The sequence below is a fragment of the Xiphias gladius genome, chromosome 14, assembly GCF_016859285.1.
Source record: "Xiphias gladius isolate SHS-SW01 ecotype Sanya breed wild chromosome 14, ASM1685928v1, whole genome shotgun sequence".
NCBI classification, from domain to species: Eukaryota; Metazoa; Chordata; class Actinopteri; order Istiophoriformes; family Xiphiidae; genus Xiphias; species Xiphias gladius.
This window is the reverse complement of record NC_053413.1, coordinates 19559167-19574785: the sequence shown is the minus strand read 5'-3', so window position 1 is coordinate 19574785 and position 15619 is coordinate 19559167. Positions and strand designations below refer to the sequence as shown.

General features: G+C 38.0%; 1 protein-coding gene across 2 annotated transcripts; it reads left to right on the top strand.

The window, feature by feature from the left end:
- The first annotated feature begins 4959 nt into the window (after positions 1-4959).
- On the top strand, positions 4960-15522 carry LOC120798464 (macrophage mannose receptor 1-like). 2 transcript variants are annotated; one of them, XR_005708706.1, is made up of 12 exons: positions 4960-5114; positions 5315-5671; positions 5985-6155; positions 6353-6508; positions 6855-6977; positions 8927-9064; positions 9215-9394; positions 10896-11050; positions 11750-11863; positions 14823-14938; positions 15107-15253; positions 15346-15440. XR_005708706.1 is itself a non-coding variant. In XM_040142711.1 (12 exons), the coding sequence occupies exons 1-12, from the start codon at positions 5051-5053 to the stop codon at positions 15419-15421; spliced, it is 1788 nt and encodes a 595-aa protein (XP_039998645.1). In that variant the 5' UTR covers positions 4960-5050; the 3' UTR covers positions 15422-15522. The 2 variants fall into 2 exon arrangements, 1 of the variants encoding a protein (XP_039998645.1); XM_040142711.1 differs by having other exon boundaries at positions 15105-15253; positions 15357-15522.
- Positions 15523-15619: the final 97 nt, after the last annotated feature.

Here is a 15619-nt window from a genome sequence, read left to right as displayed (position 1 = left end):
CTTTTGGAGATTCTGGGAACCAGAAGTAAGCATTCTGGGGGCGCAATGTTCAAGTGGGATAAACGGGTACTGTGAACTCTTTCAGATATGATGGTACCTGACCATTAAGGGCTTTGTAGGTGAGGAGGGGAATTTTAAATTCTATTCTGGATTTTACAGGGAGCCAAAGCTGAGAAGCTAACACGGAAAAAATATGATCTTTTTTCCTGGTTCCTGTCGGTACTTCTTTGGTAAACTCCAAGTTACATGCTTTATTTAATACAGAGGCAAACAGTAATAAGCAATTGAATTGAGTTAAATGGTAAATAACACAGTAATATAAGAGTTAGAGTTACAGCTGAATTTCTACACCTTCCATTGTCCAATTTTAAGCTGTTCTACTTAAAACAACTAATGGCTGAAGGAAGATGAAGCAGGCATCACGAAAAGGTCAAAAACTCTCAAAAAGTAGTTGGCAAGGTAAAAATGAGAAAGAAATAAAAACCATGCAGACAAATGACAAGTTGACCCTTTAGGTATTCAGTACATGTACACTAAGCCTTACAGTATACTGAAGCATAAATGTAACTGGCCAAATCAGAAGTTTTGAATTGGGAGCCCCCTTAACTGGTGACTGAAAAACAGCATAATATACAGTATGTCAACTTACTGCTCAAAAGCTTAGTGAAAGACTATAAAAACCACAAAAGCTATCATATATTAATAATTTAATGCTTATTTATTGCTTTCAAATGTTGGTCCACTTAGCATAAAAAACAAACAAACTACATAGTCAATGACTATGAATGAAGTTGTCATTCAGTGTTACAGTCTCTAGTAACAACTGAACTGCAAACTGACCAGTTGCTCCTAAATGTATTGTTCTTAAATGTATTGTATTGAGCAAGAGATACTAAACTTGTACTAGATATCAATTACTTAGTTAATATTACAGTAAGATGAGGCACATACAATATTCACGTGCGACAAAAAGAGCTTAAGATTTTAGCAAAATTGTGCTGACACAGGCAGCTGCAACTTGTTCTACTGTTTTTAGCTAACCGACATGGCTGAGCACCTAATTCAACTCTGCTCCTGTTACTATTATTGGCTACACCTGTGCTTTTCCTCTTATGAGGAGTCATAATTGGTGCTGTAAAACATGGTCTCTTGAGTTTAGGTCATCTGTATTTAGCCAGCGCTCAGAACCCAACACACAATAAGTGTAGTTGCATGTGAAAATGCAGGACAATGCATGCGTCATCTGTTCCATCAGATGACCATGAAATGGATGACTAAAAAAAAAAAGAAACACTGCTGAAACGCATCCTGTGTAGGAAAGGAAATCCAAAAGTTAGTCACCTCCGGACCATGACTTATTTTGAGTCAGCATCAGACACAGTCACAGACTGGCTGATTGTTATAAGACTAAGTAGCTTCACACATTTGGTGCAATTTCTTGTTATTCGTCTCTGCCTTTTTTGTTTACTCAAGCAAAATGCTATTGACTGACATTACCAGTGCAAAGCAAAATAAAGCAAGATTTCATAGTTCCCGTTGCAACTTTTTCATCAAACATATTGTCAGCATAAGAACGCACACCATTGGCCTGGTTGTTTCCTATCATGCAGGTGCAGAAGGTATGAGCATGTCCATACCATACTGTACCGTTTAACAAAGGATACTCTGCGACGAGACAATGTGGGTCAAGGCCAGCCAACTTCGACATCACTTAAAGTTGGCCTGCCTAGCCCTACAGTCAGGGAGATTAGCCCTCGGTTTGTTCGCTGGGTCTGATTGCCTGCTTGTTGACGACTGTGAGCCTCTTTCAATCTAGTAAAAAACTATTTTGCCACACCTGTACTACTCACACCTGCTGAGTAGTACACTAGAGCGTAATCAATCTAAACAGTACATGAAACACACCAAACAGTAATTAATTTCCACGTCAAGTCAATTTTATCTATACAGCCAAATATCACACATCACAACTTTGCCTCGAGGAATTTTCAAATCTGTACAAAATATGACAACCCCTATCCTTTGACCCTTGATTCAAAAATTGTATTACCACATTGTATTCCCAAGTATTTAAAGAGGTTGGGACTTGACGTCAATCAATTCATGAGAAATTTGCACTTGCCTACAAAGAAAGTAAGAAAAACAGATTATTGTGACATAATGGTGGCTTGCTTTGTGTGTATTTTTTACAATACTTTCGATTTCAAAACAGCCAAAACACTCACTCACTCTTGAAAATATCTCAATCATTCTCGGCATCACCAACCGATACACTTCTGTTTTTGTCTTTCTTTCCATATGTTGGGAGTCTCACAGTGATGAAGTTAACTGTAGTTTCATAAATACAAGTTACAATTGCCAGAGTGACGTTGTGATGGTTTTTGTGGATATTCCCCAGGTTTAACTTTGTTCTTATTCTTTTCATTTAAAAAGGTTCTCTATTTATATTGCTTTCTTTATGATTGAGTTTTTTCTTGTTTGATATTTTGATCATGGCTGAGCCTTACATTGTTAAATGGCAGGCTGTGCCTAAAGTCACTACCTAAAATATTTACTATATTGTGCACTACATTTAATGTCCGCCATTTTATTTGAGTGTCCAAATTCCGGGTGTGTAAATTTATCCACTATACAGTGCCCTCAAAAATTGCACAATGGCACGTACACTAGGTGACGCAAAATGATGATGATCAATAAGTATCCAAAAACTCAATTTACTTCTCACTACCTAGTAAAAGATTTAGGGCTTATCATTTAGGGAGTATTGAATGAGTGAATGACGGGGTGATTTTGGACACAGCCTTACTAGGAATCCACATTAAAAGCGAGTCGTGAGTGGCCTATAATTGCAACTCAAGCATTTGGTCCGTTCAATCCAGACAACGCCAACCTCCAATTAATTTTATTGATTACCAGTGCCAGAGGGCGGCGGGGATTGTGCCCAGAGTGAAATCAGAAAGCTCATAGTGACACTGGTAGCCTTGATCAGTTATTAAGATACCATCAATAAGTTTATGTCATATAACCACCAGGAGATTTGTGTAATTCAAACAATCATATGCTTCACAGAGTTTGCCAGAGGAAAAGAAATCAACAAAAAAAAAAAAAAAAAAACATTGACAGGCATCTGTCCCCAGTTGCCCAATGAGCATTATCTGTAGGTACTACGAGTGAGAGCCAAGCAGGTCACGATACTAGCTGTTTGCTAGTGGCGCTGATACAAAAATTTAAAGCTAGTGTTGAGTCAAGCTTCTGTTGGGCTAAAGCCGCTTCCAGACAGTGAGCAGTCGGAGAGAGGGCGGCTGCCACTCTCGTAAATGCGCACAGCTCTTTGCTTCTGTCATTAGAGTTCACGATGGTCCAACTTTATCAACTTCCACTGCTCGCTGTGTCACCAAGGCAACCAAAGGAATACAGCGAGGGAAACAATATAAGATTTTACTGTATCCGGGTTCACTGAATTGTACATGTCTTCACCAGCATAGAAAAGTCATACAGATGAATGAAGAGAAATGGTCTTTGAGGAAGATCGCCTTCAAGGTCTGATTAGCTGGTCTGGGACAATAAACAATGATGATATAGTTAACTGTGTTATACTGCTTACCATTTACTGTTGACTGGCTTCAACTGCAGTAAAGCCACAGTTCTTGATGACATTTCATTTAGAAGCTAGGCTTATAAGGCACTGTGTTACCCACATTGCTAATTTGTCCTTAGAAGAAAGAATTGAGCCAAAGGATATGAAATATGAAGTCAAGAACTATGGACCCTTTTTTTCGTAGCATGTGACTTCTAAAAGGGCTGAACAAAGTAATTTATGTATCAATGAATTAAATATCTTTTAAGTTTTTTAAGTTTCAGTAGGGGAATTTGGGAAATCAAATTCAACTGGACTTGTATCTGTTATACTTCACAGACTAAGGAGTTAAATGATTACTAGAAGATTATGTGGATTGATTCTAATTGACCGAATCAATAGAGAGCATTTCATACTTTCGACTACAAAAGAAGATGTCTCCAGTGGAGTTGTGTCTATCAGCAGTGAAATAGTTTGCTTCATATTTAAACCATAAGGTTCAAAGTCATTTATCTAGATATAAACCTTTAAAATGTTGAGTCCCACAAGGGACAGTTCTGGGTCCCATAGTGTTGTTACCATAATGACAATGCATATGCTGATCGCTCAGTCAGGGAAAAAACTATTTAAAAAACAACCCACAGATCATTAAAAACAAGTTTATCAGGGTTGTGATGAACTTGAATCCAAGGAAGGGCATATACAGTTTACATTATAGTAGTCAACAGCATTTCCAAAAGCTGGTTACTCTTGAAGGACAAAGCCTTACAACTATTCCTCAGTGTGGAACATAATATTAATAACAACAGAGCCTTCGCAGGGGAAACTCATGCCAACCAGACTAGAGCTAGTGTTGGTGCCCTGTGCTAGCTGAGGTTCAAAACACAGATGGATATTCCTTTCCTCCATTCCTTAAAGTTCTGCGGAACCCGGAGTTTGAAGAAGTTACACATTAACTTTGCACATTATAAAATATAAACATAATAATAAGTAATCACCAAAGTTTTAGAATGTCAAAAAATGGCTGATGGGAAGTATATGGTCACCATCCTAGTTAACCCTTAATGAAAAAGCAAGCAAAAAACTACTGTACTGTAACATAGTAATTTCACTTCCTGTTTCTCAAAACTGTTTATCATGCACGACATGCATGACACCCATCCACTTAAGAAATGTAGAAATGTGTTTAAATTGTATGTGTGTTCCTGGAGGAGGAGAGTGCATTACAGTAAATCTGCCAAGTGTGCAAACATCAGCATTTGGTTTCATTAAAATTCCCTGTTCTTCATAAATGAGACATGGTGATTCATTCAAATGAATTATAAAAGGCTGTGCTGGCATGATGTGCAGGGATGTGTCGGTGTTATTTAAATTCTCCTCTTTCCACAGTCATTCAGACAAGTCTCAGATCCCTCGCCTCGACAATGCATCAATAGAATCTTTGGCTTCAAGAAATTTAGGAAAATTCTAACAATGAAGATAACTTGTACAACCTTTGTGCTCCTTATCCAAACATTGAAATGTTTGGCTTCAGATGGTACAGTATTCCAACTTTTGATTTTTAAGCTTATTGTATGAACTACTGTCATTATTATTGTCCATATAATAATGAATAAAATTAGACACAGTTGAAAAAACTCCAATGATAGACTTTTGCTGAGATGATTTCCTGATTTCTTCTGTATTCTATCACAAACAGAACTGAGTATTGATTATTTGAACAAACTTTCTCTGCAGATTCACCATTTCAACTAACTTCCAAGGCCACTGGATTATGTTTGGTTAAAGTAAATAACTACTGCAGTAGCATACGCTGGACAACTGGTGACCGACTTCTGGTTCAACAGAGGAATAAGTGCCTTGGAGTCCAGGGGAAAAGTGTGGGAAGTGAAATAAGCCTCTACAACTGTGATGAAAACGATGAACTCCAAAAGTGGGAATGCAAGAATGAAACAATGCTCGCTCTCAAAGGCCAGGAGCTTTACATTGAGCTCAATTCAGATAGCGCAGCAGTTCTTTCCAGAACAATTGGACCCAATAACCACTTCACAATTTCAGGGACTTCCAGCGGCGCTTGCACAAGAACATACAGAGGTATAGTACAGAAACTCAATAAAAACTGGAACATCTAAAACGACGGGTTTAGAGATGAATGTGTGGATGTGTGGGATTATATATGAAATACTGTTTTTTATTAAGGAGATTTACAGTATATGCTAGCTCCAGCCAGCAGGAAGGAAACTGGTACTCATTCATTGGAATTTACTGTACATTCCGCAATATCTCAGTTTACCATCAGTCTTGAGGTGATGTATCACATATTCTTATAAATGTGTATTACTATAGGTACAGCTGTTCTAAAACTAATTAAGCTATTCTTTGTTATCTTCTTGTTTGGGCCTTTCAGAATTTTACACCATTGGAGGAAATGCAAATGGCAGGACCTGCATGTTTCCCTTCCAGTACAAAAACGTGTGGTACTCAGACTGCATTAAATTGGACTCCTCGAAAAGGCGTATGTGGTGTGCGGTTGAAACAAAATATGAACATGAACTCTGGGGCTACTGCCCAACTAACTGTGAGTACGGCCTGTGAAAAACAGAGTTTTACTATACTGCAGTGAGAGAATTCATACCCAGCCCGACTTTACATTTAAGTCGGCCTCTAACATTTAATGAAAACAAGAGGCATGTATGTGCCTCAAGTTCAGTTTACATGAAAAAAAATATTAAATTTCTAAATGCGGTTCCACTGTTTTGTATGAATATTTCACAGCCAAAGAACACTGGAACAAACACCCAACAACAGGAGCGTATTACCAGCTCAATACACAGTCAGCTCTGTCTTGGTCCCAGGCTGAATTCAGCTGCAAACAGCAAGTCTCCTCACTGCTCAGCATCACCGATCCTAACGAGCAGGCTTATGTCTTAGGTAAGGTGCTACTGACTCTACGTTTAATGTATAGAAGAAAGGGAAAAGTGTTTGGGCTGAGCAGTGTTTGAAGAATACCTACCAATAATGTTCATCCTCTCATCATTTCTTCCACATATGACTTAAATTAACTACTACTTAAATTAACTACTTTATAAAAAAATGTTATTAGATTACTGTGTAATTTTTCATGAAAAATATGGTTGTTATACGTTCTTCAATGTACTGTTTGTATAGATGTGTAGATGAAAATATGGATCCCTTTCTGTCAAGACAGTAAATAAGAAACATTACTCATTATTTTATCACGTTCATTTCCCATGCCTTTCTAAACACACACTCACAGCACTACTAGCAGAAGGGGGCAGGGGACAGGGGGACAAGCTTTGGACTGGATTGACTCTGGATCCAGACCATGGCTGGCAGTGGTCTAACGGGAAGCCTTACCGTTATCTGAATTGGGAATCAGGTAGGTTTTCTTCCACTTCAATACTTTTTGTTACTACTCTGATAATGTTAAGATGAACCGTATCTTTGATCTATCCCATCTGTCTTTTATCCTTTCTACCATGTTGCCAGCCAGTTAGAATTGATACCTTTTTGCTTAGTATTTAAAAACCACAGCAAGGACCACAGCTACGCAACAGATATTTCTGGAAGCAGAAGACTTGACTCTTCAGCAGTTTAGATTCACACTACATTAAATAAAGTAATGAAATGTATGATGGGTGCATTTCAAAATACACCGTTATATTTACACCCCCTCCATTTCCAAGGAAAGTTACTGTATTTTAGATCTTATCTTTGCACACTAAACCATAAAAAGGCTTACTGTATCATCAAATTTACCAATGCCAACTCATTGCCAGGCAGATCATCACCATTACCATGGAACAAGCTGCCAAATAAAGTCAACCTCGCTAATAACCGGAATATCATCCTTTTCTCTTCATATTAATTTCCATAAATAGTGATTCATTTTAAAAATTTCATTTATTTACAAGAGGACATTTACATGTATGTATACGGTTTACAAAAAAAGTGAGTATACCTCTGTGCAATATCACTTTAATGTTGAATGTTTCAAAACGGTGTCATCTCACAATATTTTTTATTATTTTGAAGATAAAGTGCAGGGTGTTTGATCTTCACAAACAAACAGATTAGACTGACCACAAAAGTAGTGACCACTGCAACAAAAGTCAGTTTACCTTCGTCACTGCAACAAAAGTTATTACACCTGTTTTCTTGCATGAAATTGCTTGAACAATGTATGAATTAGCCTGTGAACACCACAGCTTTCTCACCTTTGGCCCTGGGTTGTGTGTAATGCAACATGGCTCCAAATGGTAAGGAATTGCCTGAAGAAGTAAGAAACCAGATTGTGTGAGTTCACAAAGATTGGAGAGGGTACAAGAGCATCAGTAGACCACTAAACATAAGCTGCAGCAGTGGTTAGGAAGAGAAGAATAGGAAGTGCCATACTACCATTAACAGAAGGTGCAGGTGCTCTCCTCGAAAAATGACGCCACGCACAATTCCCTATTTACACAGCCTTGCATTGAAGACGGGTAAATGCTTCTGACTCAGCACAAAGATTATGTGTTGAAATTGTTGTTTCTGTGACCGATCAGACAGTGTGAAGGACATTGCATGAAGTCAAACTCTACGGACAGCGTCTAGAAAGAAAACCATTACTAACAAAATTGCAAGATTAAATTTTGAATAGAAGCATGATGAATCTTGGCAGCACATTCTGTGGTCAGATGAAACCAAAATAAATTTGTTTTGATCAGATGGGAATCAGCATTATTGGCGTAAGCATGCCCAGGACCACCACAGTGACTGCATGGTGCTGACCATGAAACAAGGCCTAGGGAGGCAGATATGGAACTACACGAGTGCAAAAGGTGTAGGGGAGATTACAGTTATAGATGACACTATGAATGCAATTCATTTAACCAAATGATGAATGAAAAGATGACTCCCAGTGTCAAGAAGCTTGACAGGAGAGGAAGTTTCCAACATGACAATGATCCCAAACACACTGGAAAAATGACACAGGAGTTTGTAAAGGAGAGAAAAGTGAAATCTATGACCTGGCCAACTATGTTCCCTGACTTGAATCCAACAGAGTATTTTTAAAGTATAGGGTAGAGCAACAAAACCCCCTCCAGCAAAGAGCAGCTGAAAAGAATCAGCTATGAAAAAAAGGCATAACATCTCTCCACTGGTATCATCCAATGCCCAGAAGGATCGAATCCATCATCAACAATAAAGGCCTATTGACAAGTGCTGAATTTATGCAGCAATGATGTCAATTGATAGCATTATAACTGTTACATGTAAAATTAGTGTGAATTTGAATTAGTTTTTGTCTGTGTCTTCATGTCAAATTTAACAATCATATTGTTTTAGGACATCCACTTCCTAATCCAGGATACAGCTGTGCAATGGTTGATGGTATCGAAGAGTACTCCTGGCAAAGTTCAACATGCACCAAAAAACTGGGCTACATCTGCTACAGTGATGGAGCTGTGACTCCTCCTACTGAAGGTAAAGAAAAGACGTATTCTATTCTATTCTATTCTATTCTATTCGAGCTGTCATCTGGTTAGTGTATTACTATTTTGGTTAATTATTTTGGATAATTGTATGATATCTGTCACTCAGTCCTTATATTTCTTTCTTCTTTTTAATGATAAGCTGTTAAGACAGGATTTTGTTCAAGCCCTTGGATTCCCTACAATGGTCACTGCTTCCACCTTAGTCGCACTCAAAAAACATGGTCTGATGCTCATAAAGTGTGCCGCAAGGAAGGAGGGGACCTAGTCAGCATCCACAATGTGGAGGAACAAAGCTTTGTCATCTCTCAACTTGGATATGGTACGTGAAGACAATAAAAAGTACTGTAGTTTCAAAGTGTAGCTTGAAGGAAGTCTTTAAAAGAAACAACAAACCTTTCCTCTGGTGCCATCGTGAGGCAATACTTTACATAACCTGCCACTCTAGTTGTTACTCACACATCTGCTACTGACTGACTAAGAAGCCGTACATACAATCGCTTCAGAATATGTAAACAAAACGTGTGTAAAGTATTTTCTGAGTAGTAATGGTTGGAATGTTCGTTTCCTAAAATATCAGCTTTCTACATGTAAGGAGCAGTCACATTTGAAACGTGACTGTTTGGTGTCATATGAAATGAGACTGCCTCACCTTTCTAGTCATGTCAAGCAAGTCATAATAGGAGAAACATAATTACAATAATTAAAATCAGCCACACAGACAAACCTACAATTTCCTTTTTTCTGAAAAACAGATGTTTATACGCATCATATTTTTAATTAGTGCTTTACCTCTATCATATTACAGCTTGTAGAGACACTTTCCCATTCATCCATTACTGACAGGAGGCTGATTTGTGAGTTGAGGCTGAAAACCTCAAGGAAGAACACACATATGCCCTCTGCTGATTATGCTGAAGGCACAAATTAAATTCGAACCTTGTGATAGCTGAGAGTTTTCGAAGTGGTCACATGACCGTGTAGCTCCAATCAGAAGTTCCCCGGAACAGAGTGGGACTATGAGGCAATTTTGGCACAATGGCCAAGTTGCCTGTTTCTGTGGCTGTTGTGCAATAAAATAAACTCAATTTGGAGGTAAAAGTTAAATTTTCTGATCAGTGCATCATGTACAAAGAGCTATTAGTAATGAAAATAAAGATTTTACAGCTAGATTACCTGTCAGGCATAAAACCTCTTTTGGCCTCTTTGAAAATCCTCCAAAGTGTTCCTTATCCATAGAGCCAACGGTTGTTGGAGCTTTTGATAATTGAATTTGGGTATGTTTTTTCAGGTGGAAATTCTAAAAAAAAATAGCCTAGGGTTTAAGGGGTTAAATTACTAGATGACAATCTTAACATCTGCCTCAATCCTTAAATATGTGGCCTTTGGTGTGTGATGTAGCACCTCTCTGCCCTTGTTTCCTTGAGGTTAATGTTATATTTCATAAAAGTGGTATGACTTCCCTTCGACTTTTCTTTCTGATGTGTGGTCAACACATCTTGGTCTTGTTTTTTCCTCTAGCGTTGTAAATCAAGTGTTTTTCATGTTCTTTGTACTACAACATAGCTGTGTGCCTTGAATTTTCTTTGGGGGGAGGGGGGCTGATGTCCTTCTTTCGTTGAGCCATAATAGGACTAGTAAGAGTTACAACGGTACTTGTCAGCAGACTTCTGTAAGCCTCCACCTCTTCCAGAAATGATGACCAATGATAGTCTACAACTGATACACAAAGGACAAGCAAAAAAAGTTGAGCAATGTTCCACAAGAAATTATATGACAGATGGTTGACAGAAATATTTTTTTTTTTCTGTCAATGTCTGCAGCATCCACTGATGAACTTTGGATTGGACTGAATGACAGGAAGACAGAGAGACTGTTTGACTGGAGTGACCACTCTACCGTCAGCTTCACCAGCTGGGAGTTTGGGAAACCTGCTGTCTTCACAGAGCAAGAAGACTGTGTTCTCATCAGGGGAGAGGTAAGGTGCATCCTGTGGGTATGGTGCACATACAAGTTTCTTTAAAAAGGTATCATTAACTGACCTGCTTCGGTCAGCAAAACTGAAAATTGTGTAGTTATGAATCACACTTTAGTTCACTGCATACGCTGATATTTTAGACAACAGTGTGCTTCCGACTATGTGGCAACAGTCTGGGGCAGGCCCTTTCCTGTTTCAACACAATAAAGCCCTTGTGTTACAAAGCAAGATCAAAAGGCAGGGTTTTCTGAGTTCAGTGTGGAAGAACTAAACCAGCTTGCACAACACCCTGACCTCAGCCCCACTGAATTGGACCGCCAAATGCGAGTCAAGCCTTATCACCTACGTCAGTGGTCGACCTCACCAATGGTCTTGTGCCGGAATGGGAATAAATCACTGCAGCCAGGTTGCAAAATTTTGTAGAAACCCTTCCAAGAAGAGTGACAGCTGTTATAGTAGCATTGTAATACCTGTTGTTTTGGAATGAGATACTAAACAAACCACAAACAGGTGTAAGGTTTGGGTCTACATATTTCTGTTCATACAGTACAGTATATGTTTTTATCTCTAATAATAAATCAGTACAGATTGAAGGCTATGGGCTTTTTGGTTGAAAACATACTGTACATTCTAGTTTGCCTGTGTGTCAGTACATCCAGGTTCCACACAGAGAAACATTTTACAGCATTTTTCTTGCAGAATGGGAACTGGGCTGACCGTGTGTGTGGGGAGAAACACGGCTTCATTTGTATGAAGACGAGTGCCTCTGATCCTCCTGGTGATGAAATGGAGCAGAATATAGGCTGCAAAACTGTGCGTGAACTTTACTTCTTCTAATTTTTAAAAAAATGTCTGTCTCTGGTTCGAAATGTTTGATTACATTTTAATTCTTGTTTCCTTCATATTGCATCTTGGACAAAGCTTTTGAATAAGTATAATATTCATTTCAAAGCAACTTATTACATTTGGTACCTTCCCCAAACCTATCTACTCTGACCTAGCATGCAGTTTAAAAAGGGACACAATTTCAACAAAATGGATATTCAGAGGTGAGGTCTGGAGAGATATCTTGTGAAGTGTATACAACATATAATATTAAATAACGGAAAAGATTGTGAAGTGCTATTTAATAAATATAGTGAGAAAGAGGAAGGTCCTACTAATTTAGGTTCATGAAAAAACACTGGGTAAAGACATTTTGTTACGAAAACATCACAAGCGGGGAAGTGAAATCCAGATATCTCAGCATGTTAGGAAATACTGAGTAAATTATATTAATAAGCAACCCTGTAAGCTTTTCATTGAGTCAAATGGGAGTTTTTATATGGAGTATAAAAGAAATTTCGATTTCATCCAACCTTTATTAAAACTCTTCAAGTGTTGTTTAATAGCCCAAGAGCAAGAATAAAGATAAATGGAGCCATATCAAACTCATTTGGCCAGGAAAGAGGGACTAGACCGGGCTCTCCGAATAAGTCCATTACTGTTTTCAATGTTTATTGAAGCGTTAAGTCATGGGATTACTCAGGATAATAATATTATTATAGGTATAAAAATGCTAAGTCAATTTACTTGTCGAACCCAGAGAGTTCAAATTTGAAATAACTGCCATTCTTAGATGTTTTTAGTTCTATCCCAGGTTATAAATTGAATATTGCAATGACCAGATCATAAGCCCCTACATCCAACCAAATTGGGATTTGGATCACATGAGTCTTTATCTTGGAATAAACATCCCAAAAGAATTAACAAATTTGTATGCCTTAAATTTTAATCTGTTAAATCATAAAATAAAGGAGGAAATAAAGAGATGGCATTTAATTCCAACATTTAGCTCTGAGTCACGAATTGAGTCAGTAAAAATTAATATCTTGTCTAGGGTGTTATTTTTGTTTCAGACGCTTCCGATTGAAATAAATTAATAAAATTAATATTGTGGTACCTTTGGCAAGGATGAAATTTCAAACTCTTCAATTAGCGACGAACAAGAGATGATTTGCACACCCCTGCCTATAGGATTATTATATATCAGCCCAATTGAGGATCTTGTGTTGTTGGTGCAATTATGGTTACCAAGCAAGATGGAAAGAAACTTAAAAAAAAAAAAAAGGTTGGGAGATGAAAGACTAATTAAAAACTTATTAGAAACAGGTAATAACAACTTGTCTCTGAAAACATGGTTAAATACTATCACTAAGAGTGGCTTGTCTGAAGAGATAAAGAGTCTAAGATTGACTCAGTCTTGACTTTATCCAAAACAAACTGGATGTCAGCTATAAGGGATGGGCTTAATGGGGCCTCCCCTCAAACTGTACCTTTTTTAATCAGGGGAGACTGAGCAATTTTCAGACAATGAAAAGACTACACGGATTTAATAATAGTGACTTTTTTAGATTTCTTCAGGTATGCCATCACATAAACAATTCTATCTTAGAGTCAAAACGCATTTGAAAACAACCTATTGAAAGTTTTTATTAGTGGCTATAGGGCAGATTCTGGTCTTATTTCAAGACATATAGGGGACTTCAGAAGGTTAAAATAGCAAATACCACCTACATAAAACAAAAATGGGATAGGGAAAATAACAGGTGCATTCCAGAGGAAGTCTGGACAAAGTATTGAGAGTATATTTATCAAAACCTTTTCAGAAGTCCCAGGGAGCCAATCACCGCCACTTGTTTCGGGGTTGTCCAAAAGTAAAATTTTGTTGTGCAAGATTTATACAGAATTAGTGAATATATTCAGGACAAAAAATAATTTTTTTACATTCAGTACCTACAAATATTAAAACAAAAAATACTTATTTGGAATACTGAGAATAGCTGCTAGAAATGCAAATATAAAGAAATGGCTTAAGCCAGACACCCCATCTATAGAGATGTATGAAATCAGTTTCTATTGCATCACCAAGGTGGGTGTTTACAGGCAGTGTTGCCAACTTAGCACCTTTGTAACTAGATTTACTGACTTTTCACACCCCTTTAGCAAGTTTTCTTCACAAAAGGACCTAGTGACAAATCTAGCAACTTCTTGGACAAACCTTAGCTACTTTCCGTAGAACAGAGTTCTCAGTATTGCGAATGTGAGTTCGGGCTTTACCTCTGCAGGCACACCTCTCTCTGTGTCTCATTCAACTGACCACACAGCGGCTGCATAGACATAAATCAGGTTCTAACTTTCTCTGTGAGTGATCATTCTACAGGTAAATATAGCCGAAGTCACAGCAAAGCCGTTGTGTAAGGCGATTATGTCAGACGATCTTGCGGTTATATCAGGATTTTAGCAGTGCACAGCAGCAGCTTGGAAATGGTTTAGAAGTGACTGCTGGTTAACACATTGTCTTAACGGGCTGTGTTTCAATTGTCTAACAGCAGAAACAGAAAAACATATAAATGAGAACAGCTTTATTGGGAATTTAGCTGCATTAAATTATTGTATATGAGCACAGAGAGTAGGAGAGAAGCATACAGATAAAGGGCGGTCCAGACATATACTAGATTTTGACCTTTTCTTTTTTTCTTGAATAGAAAACACTCAATGTTCTATTTTGTGTTCTATAATTATACTGCAAGAAGGTGAAAAGATAGATTGCTTTTCATTATTATGGGATTCAATATAAAGGAAAAATATATATTTTTAAAAACCCTGTCAAATCCCTGGAGATACTTAATATTATGCTGTTTTACTTCTTGCTACCTCATTATAATGAATCATACTAAAATATAAAAAAAAGCTAATTAAGTTTTCCCACTTTTGTTTTCCTTAAATACAGGGATGGAAAAGGCATGGCTCCTACTGCTACTTTGTAGGGACAGAGACAAAGACATTTGATGAGGCCAAAGACGACTGCAAGAGCTCAGATTCCTACTTAGCCGATGTTTCAACTGGGTAAAAACATTTATTTTGACTCCAAACATTTGAACATGACAAACATGAGCATGTCCGATTTTAAAGGTTCACATGTAACTCCAACAAAAAAATTAATGCACTTTTTTGAGCAACTCATAAACTGATATGAGAAATCCTGTCATTTTACCTGTGGAAATATTTCCAGAGTGGACAATGCATTCCTTGTCAGCTTGGTGGGGTTGAGGTCAGAGAAATACTTCTGGCTAGGGCTCTCAAACCAGAAAAACATTGAGGTATTTGTGTGGACCAACACAGACTCCGTAAGGTTTACTCACTGGAACGCTGAAATGCCAGGTACAGAAAAAAATGTGAACTTCCTTCTGTAAGATATGTTCGAAAGTGGCTTCACCGCTGACAGTTGACAATTTCTCACTTGACAACGCAAGGTCACCAACAGGGCTGTGTTGCCATGACAACTGGGATTTTTGCTGGCCTCTGGGATGTGTTGCCCTGCACCAATAAAGAGAAATACATCTGCAAACACCTGGCAGAGGGGGCAGTTTTAACCCCTGCCCCACCGACTGTTCCCCCTCCCAAGTGTGCAGATGACTGGACTCAAGTGGTAACAGGAAAATACTGCTATAAGGTAAGATCCAATGCAGCCTAACACATGAAACACACACAACTGCATTTCTGACATATACTGTACCTCAAAGAAAC

What these genes read in the sequence shown, in the direction of transcription:
- LOC120798464 (XM_040142711.1), top strand. Translation starts at nt 5,051, where the DNA reads ATGAAGATAACTTGTACAACCTTTGTGCTCCTTATCCAAACATTGAAA. An exon ending in AGAATATAGGCTGCAAAACT is followed by an intron (nt 11,864 to 14,822) that starts GTGCGTGAACTT and finishes CCTTAAATACAG; the next exon opens with GGATGGAAAAGGCATGGCTC. An exon ending in TTAGCCGATGTTTCAACTGG is followed by an intron (nt 14,939 to 15,104) that starts GTAAAAACATTT and finishes AAATATTTCCAG; the next exon opens with AGTGGACAATGCATTCCTTG.